Below are 15565 nucleotides of genomic sequence, written 5' to 3' on the forward strand. Positions count from 1 at the left end.
TAGAAAATAACAAAATATGGCGGACCTCACACATGTATATCTACAAATATCTGTATAGACCATAACAACTTGAACAGTGATATGGTGACAAAAACGCTATTGGAAGTTGTACGATGTGATATTTCGTACGAGATTAAGTATATCATGGAAAATGTGAAAGATAAATATAAATATCAAATCTTGTATATAAAAACATGGTGAAGTTTGAAACATGCAGTGGAAATTGCCTATGGTACATGAGAGAATTCAGTGCAACTACTTCCAAAATATGTGTGTGTCATGTCCAAATATAATTAGAGAATAATTGTCGAGTGGAAGCATCTCATATCAAACACCAAAGCGGTGAAGACATTGAACTATGTTTTCTAAGCATTCAAGCCATGCATAGATAGGTTTCAACACTGCCAAAAAATTATTAGTGCCGAACAAGCATAAAAATGTTGATTGATGTCACTCTGGATGTGAAAAATCAAGGTCTACCGCTATCATTCGTCATTGTGGATAAAGAAACATCTAATTCTTGAAAATAATTCTTGGAGAATCTTGGCCGATATGTTGTTTGTGGTGCAAATAGTGTGTGAATAATTTATGATAGGCATAAGGGAATTGTGTGAGCACCTAGAGATCTACCATATTTTAAACCTCCTCATGATGCTCATCGTTTTTGTTTGAGACACGTCTGCTCAAATTTTAATTCTAAATTCATAGATGTGCATTTGAAAGATTTATATCAGGTGGCAGTCTCACAACATAAATTTTGCAAGTTTGAAGCAACAATGTAGGTAATCAAGAACAAAACTTTTTTACGCACATATATTTGGCTGGGATTGCGAAAGCGAAATAGAGTATGGCCCATGACGATTGTTGACGTCGTGGAGTGATGACAACCAATATGTCGAAGTGTTTAAATAGTGTATTTGAAAGGAGCTCATAGATTTCCTATATCTGCTATAATGCACTTGATCCTTTTGAGTTACGTACAGTACTTCATTGAATATGTGACAAGAGGTAGTCGTATGATTCATGAAAATCAACTATGGTCAGATTATGCATGTCGGAAGTGTAACGTCTCGAAAATTTGAAGGTCCACATGAACCAAATGCATGTAAATTATTAAATTTCTTTGTTTTTTTATTAAATTCTTTTAAAGCATAAAATGTATGTTTATTTTATTAAATTGTGTTTAATTATTTTTATGCATATTATGCATTATTATTGCATGATATGATTTATTTCATGAAATTTTAAAAAAAGTTCATGCACTATGATTTTTAAGATGCATTTCACACTCGAACGAGGAACGACTTCAAGGAAATTATTTGTACTACAAGTTTAATTTTTATTAATTAATATAAGATGTTTTAAAGATATTTTTCAAGAATTGGTATTTATTGGGTATTTTTACCCGCATAGTTTTAATTTTAACGGTGCACAAATTTTATCGAATCGGGGAACTCTTTAAGGGTTCGACTAATATTTTCAAAAGTTTTCCAACACGAAATATTTTTCGAGAGTGTGTTTGGATTTAGTGGACCCACTTTTGAACTTATTAGGCTTATTCATTTTTTTAAACTCGTAAATAAAATAGGGGGCCAATTAGCTAAATTATTATCTATTTAATTAACTCTTAATTATTCCCTAAACTCCCCACTAAACCTATATCACACTCCACTCACCGCCCACCCCCTCCAATCAGTTAACCTCCCCGTGGGTTGCTTCAGCAAATAGCCGATTTCTCCATTTCCTTTGAGCTCAAGCCTTTCCAGCGCCTCGGACGTGTATCTTTCTTGCATTTGTTCACAAAATAATCACCAGGCATGCCGTGTACTCTCGTTTCTGCATCATACATGCATGCTAAATATTTCTGATATATGTGTTACATGCATAAGAATTTCGATCCAGAGGGCATCATGAAGTTTCCTTTGTTTTTGTTCATATCATGCATTCGTTATTTTAAACTCACGTCTTGTGTATTGTCTTGCAAGGGGGCTGCGATCTTGAGTGTTAGGGGCCGAGAAGGGTGCAGGGTTGGTGTTTCAGGATTTAGAAGGGTGAATGGTAGTCGCAGGATTCAAAACTGAGAGGTGTCTTCAGGGAAGTAGTTCGGTTCTTGGGGGTCTTCAGCGCGCAAGGGTTACTAGCAACACCAGGACCCATCCGAGCCTTAGACCAGATCCCGGTGGGTCTGAGGCAAGGCTTGGAAGGGCTCAAGGTGCGCTGGAGCCAACCTCAGGGTCGGGCAATCGGGAGGGAAGGAACGAGACTCGAGTGGAGCGTTTGTGAGGATGGCGTTTGGGGTGGAGGCTGTGGCTTGCATGGGTGAGTAGCCGCGAGTCCTTTGGGTCCAGTAGGGTCTTAGAGTGGTGAGGATGAGGTCGTGTCATGGCTGGACCACTTGGGGTTAGGCTAAGGACGAAAACTTGGGAGTTGCCACGCATAGGAGCTCGAACATGAGTTGGGGAAAATTTTCCAACAACGAATGGGTCATGGCCGAGGGTTAGAGGTCTGGTCTGGGTAATTTTAGGGTCATTTAAATGTGTATAAGGTGTGGTTAAAAGTTGGGAAATTTTCGGTTAAGTTTCGAGTCGATTCGGGTTAAAACTGGGACTCCACTCTAAGTTTTAAAACGAATCGATTGAGTTATGAATTGAGCTCAAGTTTACATCTAGGAATGCTTGTAAATATGTTTTGGGACATTTTAAGGAGTTTGGTAAGTTTCGGGTCAATTTTAGAGGTCCAGGGGTGAAACGATAATTTTCGGGTTTCCAGGGGCAAAATGATCATTTTGCACCCGGGTGAGATTTTGGTCCTGGCAGCGCCCTGAGTACAATTATATGATATTTTAAATGTTTATGTATCGTTTTTATGATTTTACCCAATTACAATAAATACGTCGCATGCTTGGTTTAAAAGAAAAGTTACACATATGCATGTTTTTATTAAGTGATGAAAATGATGATATTTTTGAAGGATGTGATTTGGTTGTGACTGACGATGTATATGTATACGATGACATGAGATATGATGAGCTGAGGCCCGGGCTCAGTGGGAGGGTAATGCTGTCGCTGATGTCCCCTGCCGCCGGGTACCACTGTTTTATAGATGGATCCATCGAATAGAGCTGATACGATAGAGCTGATACGAAAGTCACAATTAATGAACTGAATTCAATTAAAAGAAAATGTTTAAGTTTATGTTGATACGATGAGCTGTTTTGACACGTATATGATGACATGAGATGACATGTTAAATACGATATGATTTTACACGACACGTTTACAATATGATGACATGAGATGACATGTTTTGACACGATATGATTTTACACAACACGTTTACGTTATGCTTTTAAGTTCATGAAATATATGTTGAATATGATATTTTTCACTGCTGTGTGTTATGTATATGTACTTGTTATTAACGGTATAAGTGTGTTGAGTCTTTAGACTCACTAGGCATGTGTGATGCAAGTGATCTTGTTATTGAGAGGACTGGAGGTGCTGAACACTGAGTAGACAGAACTAGTGGGGTGACACGACCCAAGGACCACATGTTTTCCGCATTTTGTTTTTATGAGATTTGAGATGATATGAACATTTTTATACGTTGGTTTTGATACGCTGATGATTTTCAAAAAAATTACTCATTTATGTTTACGCACTATTTTTATTGTCAAATACTTATGATCATTTTAAAATGTTATTTCGAAAATGCGAGCTTTTATAAAAAAAAATATATTTCCGCACTTTTAAAACGGTAGAAAGTATGAGGAATGGACGAGAAAATCTAGTGAACATCGTGTTGCCAAATATTATGAATCAGAGCAAACTGCTTTGGTTGCGACTGAAGGAAGGCCAAGTCCTGGCCAACATATGCAGGTGGTGAAATTATCGACCAACGAATGTTTATGTGGTAAATGGACGATTTTTGGCATCTCATGCTCCCATATTATTTGCACCATCCGGAGAATTAGATGGTCTTCCTGAACAAGCTTTTCAAGGAATTCGAAAAAAAAATTGGATATGAAATAAAATACAAAGCAATGAATGTACAAAATGTCTGAGTAATAACAATGTAAAAGAGAAGATTTCAACCTCTTGCAGATGAATGACACTGAGATCTATTCACGTTATGTTGCACCACAACTCGGTTAGACATGAAAGAAGAAGAGTTGGTAGGACCAGAACAACTCGATGAAGATATGAGATTGATAGGTTTGTAGTTAGATAGAGACAACAACAAATAATTCATATGTAAAAATTCCTTTAATTTTAATTTGTCACAAAATTTTGCTTATTCTATTTTTTATTATGAAATAATAGTTTTACTCATTTTTTTTTAAATTTCGGGAACCAAATGAATGTGATACTAGAATGATATCGACAACTGAAGAATACAGAACCGACAACAAAGTTAACTTCTTATCGATGGATATGTATTTTGTATTGATGTTGGTTAAAGTTATTTGTAATGAATATTCATGTTAAATGTTAAATTTTAATTGTTGATATACAAAAATACTGTATTTGAATTTTTAAAAATAAAATCAATATTTTAAAAAATTCGAAATATATAAATCTTATGAAACTTTAGAGCAATATATAATTTAATTGGTAAAATTATACACATTATATTTTTAGTATGCTATATTTTTTTAACTTCTTCAAAATAAAATAAATATCAATCATATATTCATATTAAAATTAAATTTTAGTTGTTGATATACAAAAGTATTGTATTTGACTTTTTAAAAATAAAATCAATTAAAATTCGAAAATATATAAATCTTAATGATGAAATTTAGTACAATATATAATTAAATTGATTACAATGATACAAATAGTTTCCAGTTCCAATCAGAAAAATCTCAATTATAAAATATCAACAAGAAGAATCCTTATCAAAATTACAATGATAAAGATGACTTCTAGTTCCACACTCGAGAGGATTATGTTTTCTCACCTCTCTACAAAATCAATATCTTGATTAATAACATTTTTCTCATCTAAATAACCTAGAAAAATGACATGTGAAATACATTTGTCTCCGGTCGCATATCATGAACAAGTTGATGCGGACCAATATTAATAAGATCTGTAAAAATTTGGATATTCGATCAAATTGGAGTTTGATAATAATGGTCAACAAACGAATGTCGGGTGGCATATGATGGATCAGATGATTTTGTATTATAAAAAAAAACATGATGATCCAGATGACCCCGTATTACCCAAAAAACCTGATGAACCAGATGATCCTCTGTTACCCAAAAAACTGATGGACTAGATGGTCCTGAATTACCGAAAACACCTTATGGATCATATGGCCTTGTATTACCCAAAAAACCTGATGGACTAGATGACCTTGTATTACCGAAAAATCTGATGGTCTGGATGACCATGCAGTTTCATATCCAACAAAGGGTCGTACAATATTAAACTCAGTTAATGGTCCAATAGTGGTAAACCCAATTGATGGTCTAACCATGTCACTCCCACACCTAAATGATGACTTACGCGAATAAAGAGAAGTGTACTAAAATTTTGTTGGATATTACGTTGTTCGACAAACATATAGTATTGATATGGCCAAAAATCAATCCCATGCACTGTAAGAGATATAAAGTGTACAATTATTCACTCATACTATTGAAAATAATGGTCATCAGTTTGCCTCGATCTCCCGTGTTTTTCTCCTTGGAGAACATATCTCAACTTTTTATTCCATATAAGAATTTAATTTTGACGATATTCTCTCCAATCTGTGTTGCGATGCCAATTCTTGTGATATTATGAAGTTCATCGTTGTTGAGAGCAGACACTGGAATAGACTGTCATATTTTGAATCGTATCATCACCCGATTGAGATGATGTATGTAACGTCCCGAAAATCAGAAATTCTACGTGAACCACATGCAATCAAATTATTAAATTTCTTTGGTATTTTATTAAATTCTTTTAAAGCATAAAATGCATGTTTATTTTATTAATTTGTGTATAATAATTTTTATGCATAATTCATGCATGATAGAATTTATTTAACGAAATTTTAAACGTTCATGCATTAAAGATTTTTAAGTTTCATTTCCTGTTCGAACGAGAAACGGAGACCGGAGAATTTTCAGAAAAATTATTTTAACTACATGATTCATTTTATTAATTAATATAAGATGTTTTAAAGGTATTTTTCTAGAATTGGGGTATTTTTACCCGCATGATTTTAATTTTTAACGGTACGTAAATTTTATCGAATCGAGGGACTTTTTGAAGGTTCGGCGATTATTTTCAAAAACTTTTCAACACGAAATATTTTTCGGGAGTGTGTTTGGATTTAATGGACCTATTTTTAAGATTGTTGGGCTTAAACTCTTTTAATTTAAAATAAAAACTAATTAATATAATTGTTAGTGAAACATTAATAATTAAATAACCCTACATCTTTTAATTTGAGATTCAACAACCGGCACACTTCCTTTTCACTTCTTTTTCAAGCCAACTATCATTGTTCTTTTCTTTCCCTTCATTAAATAAATATGGGTCTCGGTTCTACACTTGCATTTCAAAGAAAAACTTCATCTTGAATCCTTCACATCGGTCTTGCTCTCCAAACATCTAAGGCACGCATTGTATCATTTTTTCTGCTTCACACTCGTTTTATATACTGCTGAATGTTTTTTTTAATGCAAGTTTCGATCCCATCATGTGCATAAAGGATTTCTGATTTCTTGTGGGTTTTCTTGCAATATATGTTGGTGGTTCACGTTTCTTTTGTGCTTGGTTGCAAGGGGGCTGCCGATTTGTGGTTGTCTAGGGAAAAAGTTGTTGGGTTTATGGTGTTTCGATGGTAGGAGCCTAAGGAATACACGGCACTTGGTGAAAGCCGAAGGGATCACGCATGTGGCTAGAGTGTCGGGTGGTTTGGTGTATGGTTTGGGATAGTTCAGTCGGGAAGGGGCTGAACCATGATAAGGCTCGATCCAAGAGGGTCTAACCAAGGCTAGGGGAGGTCCACCACCTGCTGGTCATGCCCTTGGAACCACTTGGAGTCGGGTGATCGGGTTTGGCCGCTAGTGAGTGTTGTTGGGTGGATGGCGAGTGCGAGTGCTTATCGATTTGCATGGGACTGTAGGCTATGTTTAAGTGAGTCCTCGGGCTGGTCACGGTCCAGTAGTGGGCTGGTACAGGTTGGGTTCAATCTAGAGAGGGCTAAGTTCGAGTTGGCTAGGTACGACACTAGAGTTTGAGGCGTTCGTCAAGAGCGGGTTCTGTCCAGCAGCTTTATGCTACTGTTAAGCTGGTTTAGGAGGTTAATTAAGGTGTTTTCGGTGACCCTTAGGGGCTAGACAAGTGAGGATAGTGGTGGGTAGGAATATTAAATATGTTGGAGACGTGAATTGGGAAGAAAGGCTTGCATGAGGTGGCAATATAGGGTAGGACCGAGTGTTTTGGACACATTCTGAAATTTTAAGCCGTGAGTAGGAGGATCTAATGACATTGATTTAGGACCTTTAAAGTGTTTTAAGATATGACAATAAGTTGGAAAAGATTTGGTTGTGTTTTGATTCGATTCGGGTTAAAACTAGGACCCGGTTCGAGTTTTAAAACAAAGCGATTAAGTTTTGTTTGTGGGCTCGAACTTACGTCTGAAATGCTTTTAAAATATTTTGGGATATTTTAAGGAGTTTGGTAAGCTTTGGGTCAATTTTAGAGGTCCAGGGGTGAAATGATAATTTTCGGGTTTCCAGGGACAAAATGGTCATTTTGCACTCAGGGTGAGATTTTGGTCCTGGCAGCGCCCTGAGCACATTTTATCATGTTTTAAATGTTTATGCATCATGAATATGATTTTTATGAAATTATGAAAATACGTTGCATGCTTGATTTTAATAAAAAAATTTACGTATATGCATGATTTTGATAAGTGATGAAAATAATGATGTTTTTGAATGATGGGAGTTGGTTGTGACTGACGATATATGTATACGATGATATGATTGGAGATATCGTGAGGGAAAAGGTTCCAGAGGGAGCCCGTTTACGGGAGAAGGCCCCAGAGGGAGCCCGACGATCGTATTTCCATTGACATGATATGATGAGCTGAGGCCCGGGCTCAGTGGGCGGGTAATGCTGTCGCTGATGTCCCCTGCCGCCGGGTACCACGGTTTTTATAGATGGATCCATCGATAGAGCTGATACGATAGAGCTGATACGAAAGTCACAACTAATGAACTGAATTCAATTAAAAAAAAATGTATACGTATATGGTGACATGAGATGACATGATTTTACACGATATGATTTTACACGACACGTATACGTATATGATGACATGATTTTAATACGATATGATTTTACACGACACGTTTACGTTATGCTTTTAAGTTCATGAAAGATATGTTGAGTATGATATTTTTCACTGCTGTGTGCTATATATATGTACTTGTTATTCCTGGTACAGGTGTGTTGAGTCTTTAGACTCACTAGGCATGTGTGTTGCAGGTGAGCTAAATGTTGAGGAGACTGGAGGTGCCGAACTCTGAGTAGGCAGACCTGGTGCGGTGACACGACCCGAGGACCACATGTTTTCCGCATTACGATTTATGAGATTGAGAGGAGATGAATATTTTCATACGTTGATGATTTTAAGAATTTTATAGGTTTATGTTTACGTATGATTTTGGATGAATTTGGTTAATTTAACTGAACTATTTTTACGGTAAGATAAATACGATGATTTTAAATGTTATTTCGAAAATGAGAGCTTTATATTATAAATAATAAATAAAAAAAAATTCCGCACTTTTAAAATGAGTGAGACGTTACAATGTATATCCACGATTTCAAAACAAATGAGAGGGCAAACACATCGCCATATTTTATTGTCATATGAATTGATAATTGTCTTTACATCTATATCATTATTCTTGTAAACGACCAAGTTAAACTTAAAAAAGGTTACATTTTAAAATTTATATAATTACTACAAAATTTAAATTGTCCAAAAACACCTCATTATTAGTCATACAATCAAGATAGTCTCTTAGAATTCTTACAACATGAGCGGTGAATGTGTAATTAAATACATTTTTCCACATATAATTTAACAAATATGGTCACATATTAAAAAATTTAAAAATAGTTATAGATTATGTTAAGACAACAAATTAAATATTGTCGTGTACTATATAGAGCAACTAGAAAAATATCACCGGGTTGACTTGGAGGCGCAACAACTTTTAACTCATCTCGGTCGGGGTTATCCAATTTAATCCCGTTCCATACCCATATCTAATAATAATAATAATAAAAACAGTTAAAAATACATAAATTATATTAAATGATGAAAAAAATTATTAATACATGAAGATATTTAAAGGTCCAGATATTGTAGAATTTTTCTATACATGTTGTTTTGCACAACTTGCAGTATAGGAATGCTAAAACTTCATTTACCCAACTATAAGATTTAGCACAACCAATATCATGCAGTAGTTGCAAAAACATGAGTCTAGCGGACCCTCCTTTATAATCCGAGAGCAGTATAGGAAAGCTAAAACTTCATTTACCCAACTATAAGATTTAGCACAACCAATATCATGAAGCAGTTGCAAAAACATGAGTCTAGCGTACCCTACTTTATAATCCGAGAACAATATTCCTCCAATAATCATCACTGCTACATAACTGATATATTTCACGACATCTATTTCCTAACTATTATAATCAATAAGAGTAGAAATGCAGTGATGATATAGTGCAGTCATAGACAAATGAGAAACTTTAAAATGCGATGATGATGACACAAATCCCAACAAGTTAAGATATATATGTTGTCATCAACCAACCGTATGTGAAACATCTATTCCAGTAACTGGGCTACATTAGTTATTAGACCAATATTATCAAAACATCTTGTCATATGACAGTTGCTTCACCACATCTAAAATGAAATGTGTGTATCTCGCGTCGCCATCGTTCAACAAGAGCAGTAATCAAATGATTTTCACACACGAAAACCACGTTGTAAGACCACATAAAATCTCATATGATTTAACTATGGAAGTACACGATTGTGTGAATAATTTCCAATTTATAACATCCAAATTAGATTGAAACAGTTGTTGACATATGTGTTACTTGTATTAAGAGAATACTGAAATCTTATAGACCTCGATTTTCTATCATTTTGGAATAAGTTGTCAAAATAACAAATTAGTACAAAATATTATAATTAAAATGAAATAATAGATATAAAAAAAAAACCTAAAAATAAAATATATTAAAAATTATATAATACTTAATACACGCACACAATAAAATATTCACTATCCAAATGACGAATATTTGTTTTTGTTTTTTCGTTGATTATTTTACGCTTTATATACATGAAAGGTTTATTTATTGTAAAGAATGCTCAATGGGTAGCCAAAATTATTGAACCTGCAGTTTCCGTTTATACCTACAATGGACCCTCCAGTCATTGCAACTAGGGGTGGATGTCGGTCGGTTCAATTCGGTTTTTTTCTATAATGGTTCGGTTTTTCGGTTTTCGATTTTGAATATATTTGGTCTAAAACCAAACCATTTTATTACTTCGATCCGATTTTTTTTGTAATACGGTTCGGTTATATACGATTTTATAATATTTAGTTAAGAAATAAAATTACACATCACTTGATGCTTGATCACACATATAAAAGAAACAATGATAGTAGATGAATAGAACATATACGATTACAATACACTTATGACTTAACAATCTAAGCTTCAATAACAATTTGAAATGCAATTTCAAACAGTAGCTCTTCAATAAAAAGATACACAGTCATTAAATTTCAATTTTCAACTCCAAAATGCACATAGATTTCACATATCAAATCTCAATACATTTAACAACATGAGCTTCAATAACAATTTGAAATTTCAATTGTCAATATTGGACTTGTCACATGACTAAGACCCATTTATTAGCCGCCCTATAGTTAAATATAATATGGCATGTTCGGTTATTTCGGTTTTCCGGGGATCAAAATCGTAAACCGAACCGAAAAACCGAATTTCTTTAATTTTGAAACAGTAACCGACCGAAAAATCGATAAAACCGAACCATTTAAACCGACTTTTTTCGGTTCGGTCGGTTATTTCGATTTTAACCAAAATATGTCCACCCCTGATTGCAACTTATGCTTTGCTGGAAAAGTTGCAGTTTCCTCTGCAACTGGCAAGGGACGCTTCATTTTTATAGTAAAGAATGTTCAATGGGTGATCAAAATTATCGAACCTCGGTTACTTGCGGTGTCCGCTTACACCTACCGCAGAAGCTGCGGCATAAATGTAAATATTGTAGAGTCCGTCACTGCAAATCGTCACAATCACATTATTAACAAAATTATATAATTTTTAAATCTGTAACAGACGCAGCAGCTGGACCATGCAAATATTACAAAATGGCCTCATTCATATTATTAAAGAAATTATATATTTTTTAATATTAATAATTAAAAAAAAAAACCCTATTAGCACAGCTATAGTTTTACTTTTTGAACCGATAGTGTTATTTATCTGATTCCAGCTTTGCTTGTTGTACAGTGCGGAGGGCCAAAGTTCTCTACTTTGAAGGTCAATAATATGATTTGTAGTAATCGAGTTCATCTAGATCTTTTTTCTTGTTATTTTCACTCGTTTTGTTTTTTGCCCCGACTGGGTCTGAACCTTTTCTTCAATTTTTTATGGGTTTGAGCTAATCTTTCATGTTTTCAGATTTGATTAAAAATCGGTTCTTGAAGGCAAAGAAAGGGTAGCCTTTTTTTAAAAAAAAAATTTGGGGTTTCTTGAAAGTGGAAGAGAGGTTCTTGATCATCATTTCTAATTAATTTTCTGAAATGAGTACGAGTTGTTTTAGGTGATTTTGTGGTGGCTTTGTTGGATGAGATTGAATTGGGATCGAGGGTCTGTTTCCCAGATATAGCGAGGAGGGTGGGATTTCTGGAGATTATTTTTGGAAGATGGGACTAAGTGGGGATAGTTTAAAGGGGGATTCTTGGAATGCGAAGAAAGGAAAAGAGGCCAAGGAAAAAGATGATTCTGTGGAGTCAGGTTGCTGTATTAAGTTAAAGTTTATTGGTAGCTGTATTTCTTCAAGATCTAAAGTGGATAACTCTATTAGTGGCATCAGCACACACGGTGATCCATCTCTCTATCTCCTAAATTCAGTGTGCTATTTGTTTGTTGATTTGTTTTTTTGTTTGTTTTTTTTGCATGAACTTCAAGAGGATTTCTTTGGGTTATGAGGATTACTTTTTGTGTGATTTACTACATTGTTGTTCGATCGAAAATGTCTAATTGCATAATAATGCTTTGAATCTTTTCTATCTATAAAATGTCTAATTGCTTAACAATGCTTTTAATCTTTTCTATCTGTAAAATGTGCATTGTCTTTGCTCTTATCTTTTGTTTTGCATGTGAACAGAAGGTAAATCTTCATATGGTACCGGCATAGACCGACCAGCTGCCACAGAGATCCCATCCACCGCTACAAGTAATGCTGAAAGCAATTCGTCAAGCTTCAAACTGGAAGATGAACTTAAAGTTTCTTCCCGACTGAGAAAATTTGCATTTCATGACCTTAAGTTGGCAACAAGAAATTTTCGACCCGAATCACTTCTTGGAGAAGGGGGTTTTGGCTGTGTGTTTAAGGGGTGGATTGAAGAGAATGGCACGGCACCAGTTAAGCCAGGGACCGGGCTTACCGTTGCTGTCAAAACCCTGAATCATGATGGGCTTCAGGGTCACAAAGAATGGATGGTTTGATACATTTGCATTTGATTTTCTTGATTTAGCTTTCTTTTCCGTTTTAGTTTTTTGTCCTTGTGCTGGTTCGACTATCCTGAAGTGCGATTTCACATGGCAGGCTGAAGTAAATTATCTTGGGGACCTTGTTCATCCTAATTTAGTTAAATTGATTGGTTACTGTATTGAAGATGATCAGAGGCTTTTAGTTTACGAGTTTATGCCTAGAGGAAGCTTGGAGAATCACCTATTCAGAAGTATGCGGCTAGCTTTATCCCAGCTCATTTTGCATTGAAATTTCCTGGAGTAAAAAAATTTTGTTCTTTACATGGATGATATTTTAAATGAATCCTCAAAATCTCTGATGCACAATATGATTCATGATATAGTGCGCTGTTGAGCTATTCTAATCACTGTAATTTGCAGGGTCTCTCCCTCTTCCGTGGTCTATCAGGATGAAAATTGCTCTAGGTGCTGCAATGGGTCTTGCTTTTCTTCACGAAGAAGCAGAAAAACCGGTTATATATCGTGATTTTAAGACATCAAACATCCTGTTAGATGCTGTGAGTATCAAATGCTGAATAAACTCTATTCTTCTAAATGTGCTATGTTGCAATATATGTCCTAATTATTCTAAAATGTCTTATATTTTGTTATTTGCTCTGATCTATTGAACATAAGGATTTTTATTTTATTATCTTAAACCTACTGCAGGAGTATAATGCCAAACTTTCTGATTTTGGACTTGCTAAAGATGCTCCAGATGAAGGAAAAACTCATGTTTCTACACGTGTGATGGGCACATATGGTTATGCGGCCCCAGAATATGTCATGACAGGTATCTTGTTGTGTCCTTGATTTCAATGTTAGATCGGTGCACTGGAGACTCTTCTGCCAAAAACCAACTGATGGACACGTGAAAACTGTTGGCATGAATTTAAAATTTCAACAACGAGTAAAAGAAGTACACAAATGGGTGCGATAATTAATGGAAGAAAGTCTATTTGAAGCAATAAAGGGATAAAACACATACTAAGACTTATTTCTTGAGATTTCGTGAACAGCTCACTTATTTCGGACAATCTGTCTCGTTTTTCAGGACATCTTACATCAAAAAGTGATGTGTATAGTTTTGGAGTAGTCCTTCTTGAAATGCTGACAGGAAGAAGATCAATGGACAAAAACCGGCCTAATGGGGAGCATAACCTTGTAGAATGGGCTAGGCCTCATCTTGGTGAAAGGAAACGTTTTTACCGTTTGATAGATCCTCGACTTGAAGGTCATTTCTCAATTAAAGGTGCCCAAAAAGCTGCACACTTGGCTGCTCGTTGCCTTAGCCGAGATTCCAAAATTAGGCCTCTAATGACTGAAGTTGTTGAAGCTTTGAAGCCTTTGCCAAACCTCAAAGACATGGCTAGCTCGTCTTACTACTTCCAAACAACGCAAGCGGATCGAGTGGGTTGCAGCCCAAATGGTAAAAATGGTCTCAAAACCCAAGGATCGGTTTCAAGAAACGGGCAACATCATCCAAGAAGCCTTTCGATACCAAATGGTTCTCTTGCTTCACCATATCATCAGTTTGCCCATAATTCACCAAAACCGAATGGTAAGTCATAAGGTCGGGTTGGCTGGTTAGCGTTGCATTTTCGTCGCCCATTCTTGTTTCCATGAGCATCCAATTTGAAAAGAATTGTTAGCATTTAACTATCGTGTCATTTTGGAGGGGGGAAAAATTTCAACTTGGGAAGAATGTTATGTGAATGACGCTGATTAAAGGTTTGCATCGATCCCCGTTTCTCTCTCCTGGTCTTGGTAGACTCCCCCTTTCTTGTATGCTAACATCACACGGTTTAACAGCTCTGAAGTGCATTTTGATGTTGAAGTTAATCTTCAAGATATCATGTCTGTCGTTGATCAACGAATGTGTGTGTATCCATTATTTGAAGTGAATTTTTAATATATTCTGGCTCAATTTTGTGTACATTTGGTTGGTCTCATTGATTGAGAAGCTATCTCAACTCTATTCCCATGGCTGTATTAATGGTTTGGTCTATGTTTTTACGAATAAATTCTCGTCAGGAAACATATATTGTTGGATTATGTATTCCATGTATAGTTTATTCAAGATTTTCGTAGGTTTTGATGAATACAAAGATGTTGAACATGATTCTTGGAAAGAAACGTGACTTGCAAACTAGGAATACAATAGTTTCCATATGCTCGTGACTGTATGGCTATGCAACAAATAGCATTCGACCACTCTCGTTCACCAAGTGTGACTGAGCTGTGTGGCCACCTTACTGTGAACAGCCGCGCCAAGCCATCTGAGTCTTGTCTACCGCGCTAGCCCAGCTGAGCACCAACAGGCCACAACCCGGCTATCGATCTGTTCAATCAGCTCGGCCTTTTGCCCTTGTGTCAGCTAATGGCGAAAGATCAGCCACTGGCTGGATCTCTCACCATCCTTCATACCGATCCTGCGATAAAGGAAGTGCCTTAAGACAGATCGAACGGGTTCAAATGAATTGGAGCCAGGTCCACGTCTGACGCGGCTAATCTACGCGATACCCAACTGACTCGTTCCGTTGTGTGTGTGTGTGTGTGTTTTAAAAGGAGGGACCCCTCCATTTATGTGTGTCTTTTGAACTGTCCCTTGATGACTGAGCTATGATTTTCGAACACCACATACCACAGCAGGCCTTGGAGATGGTGACAGAATAAGCCAATTTTTTGGTTTTTTGTTTTTGTTTTTATTTTGAGTAAAACATAGAGTATAT

At 35.7% G+C, this 15565-nt stretch overlaps 1 protein-coding gene and 1 long non-coding RNA gene across 2 annotated transcripts; both read left to right on the forward strand.

The window, feature by feature from the left end:
• Nucleotides 1-6413: 6413 nt before the first annotated feature.
• LOC140819737 (uncharacterized) lies at nucleotides 6414-8719 on the forward strand. Its single transcript, XR_012115267.1, has 2 exons — nucleotides 6414-8152; nucleotides 8499-8719. It is a non-coding gene; the product is annotated as an uncharacterized lncRNA (long non-coding RNA).
• A 2827-nt stretch (nucleotides 8720-11546) lies between these two features.
• On the forward strand, nucleotides 11547-14892 carry LOC140818981 (serine/threonine-protein kinase PBL34-like). Its single transcript, XM_073178954.1, has 6 exons — nucleotides 11547-12182; nucleotides 12469-12803; nucleotides 12910-13045; nucleotides 13215-13351; nucleotides 13503-13626; nucleotides 13888-14892. Exons 1-6 carry the CDS (start codon nucleotides 12005-12007, stop codon nucleotides 14403-14405), a joined length of 1428 nt encoding a protein of 475 aa, XP_073035055.1. The 5' UTR covers nucleotides 11547-12004; the 3' UTR covers nucleotides 14406-14892.
• The last annotated feature ends 673 nt before the right edge of the window (nucleotides 14893-15565 follow it).

Source organism: Primulina eburnea, chromosome 18 (assembly GCF_022965805.1).
Source record: "Primulina eburnea isolate SZY01 chromosome 18, ASM2296580v1, whole genome shotgun sequence".
Classification (NCBI taxonomy): Eukaryota; Viridiplantae; Streptophyta; class Magnoliopsida; order Lamiales; family Gesneriaceae; genus Primulina; species Primulina eburnea.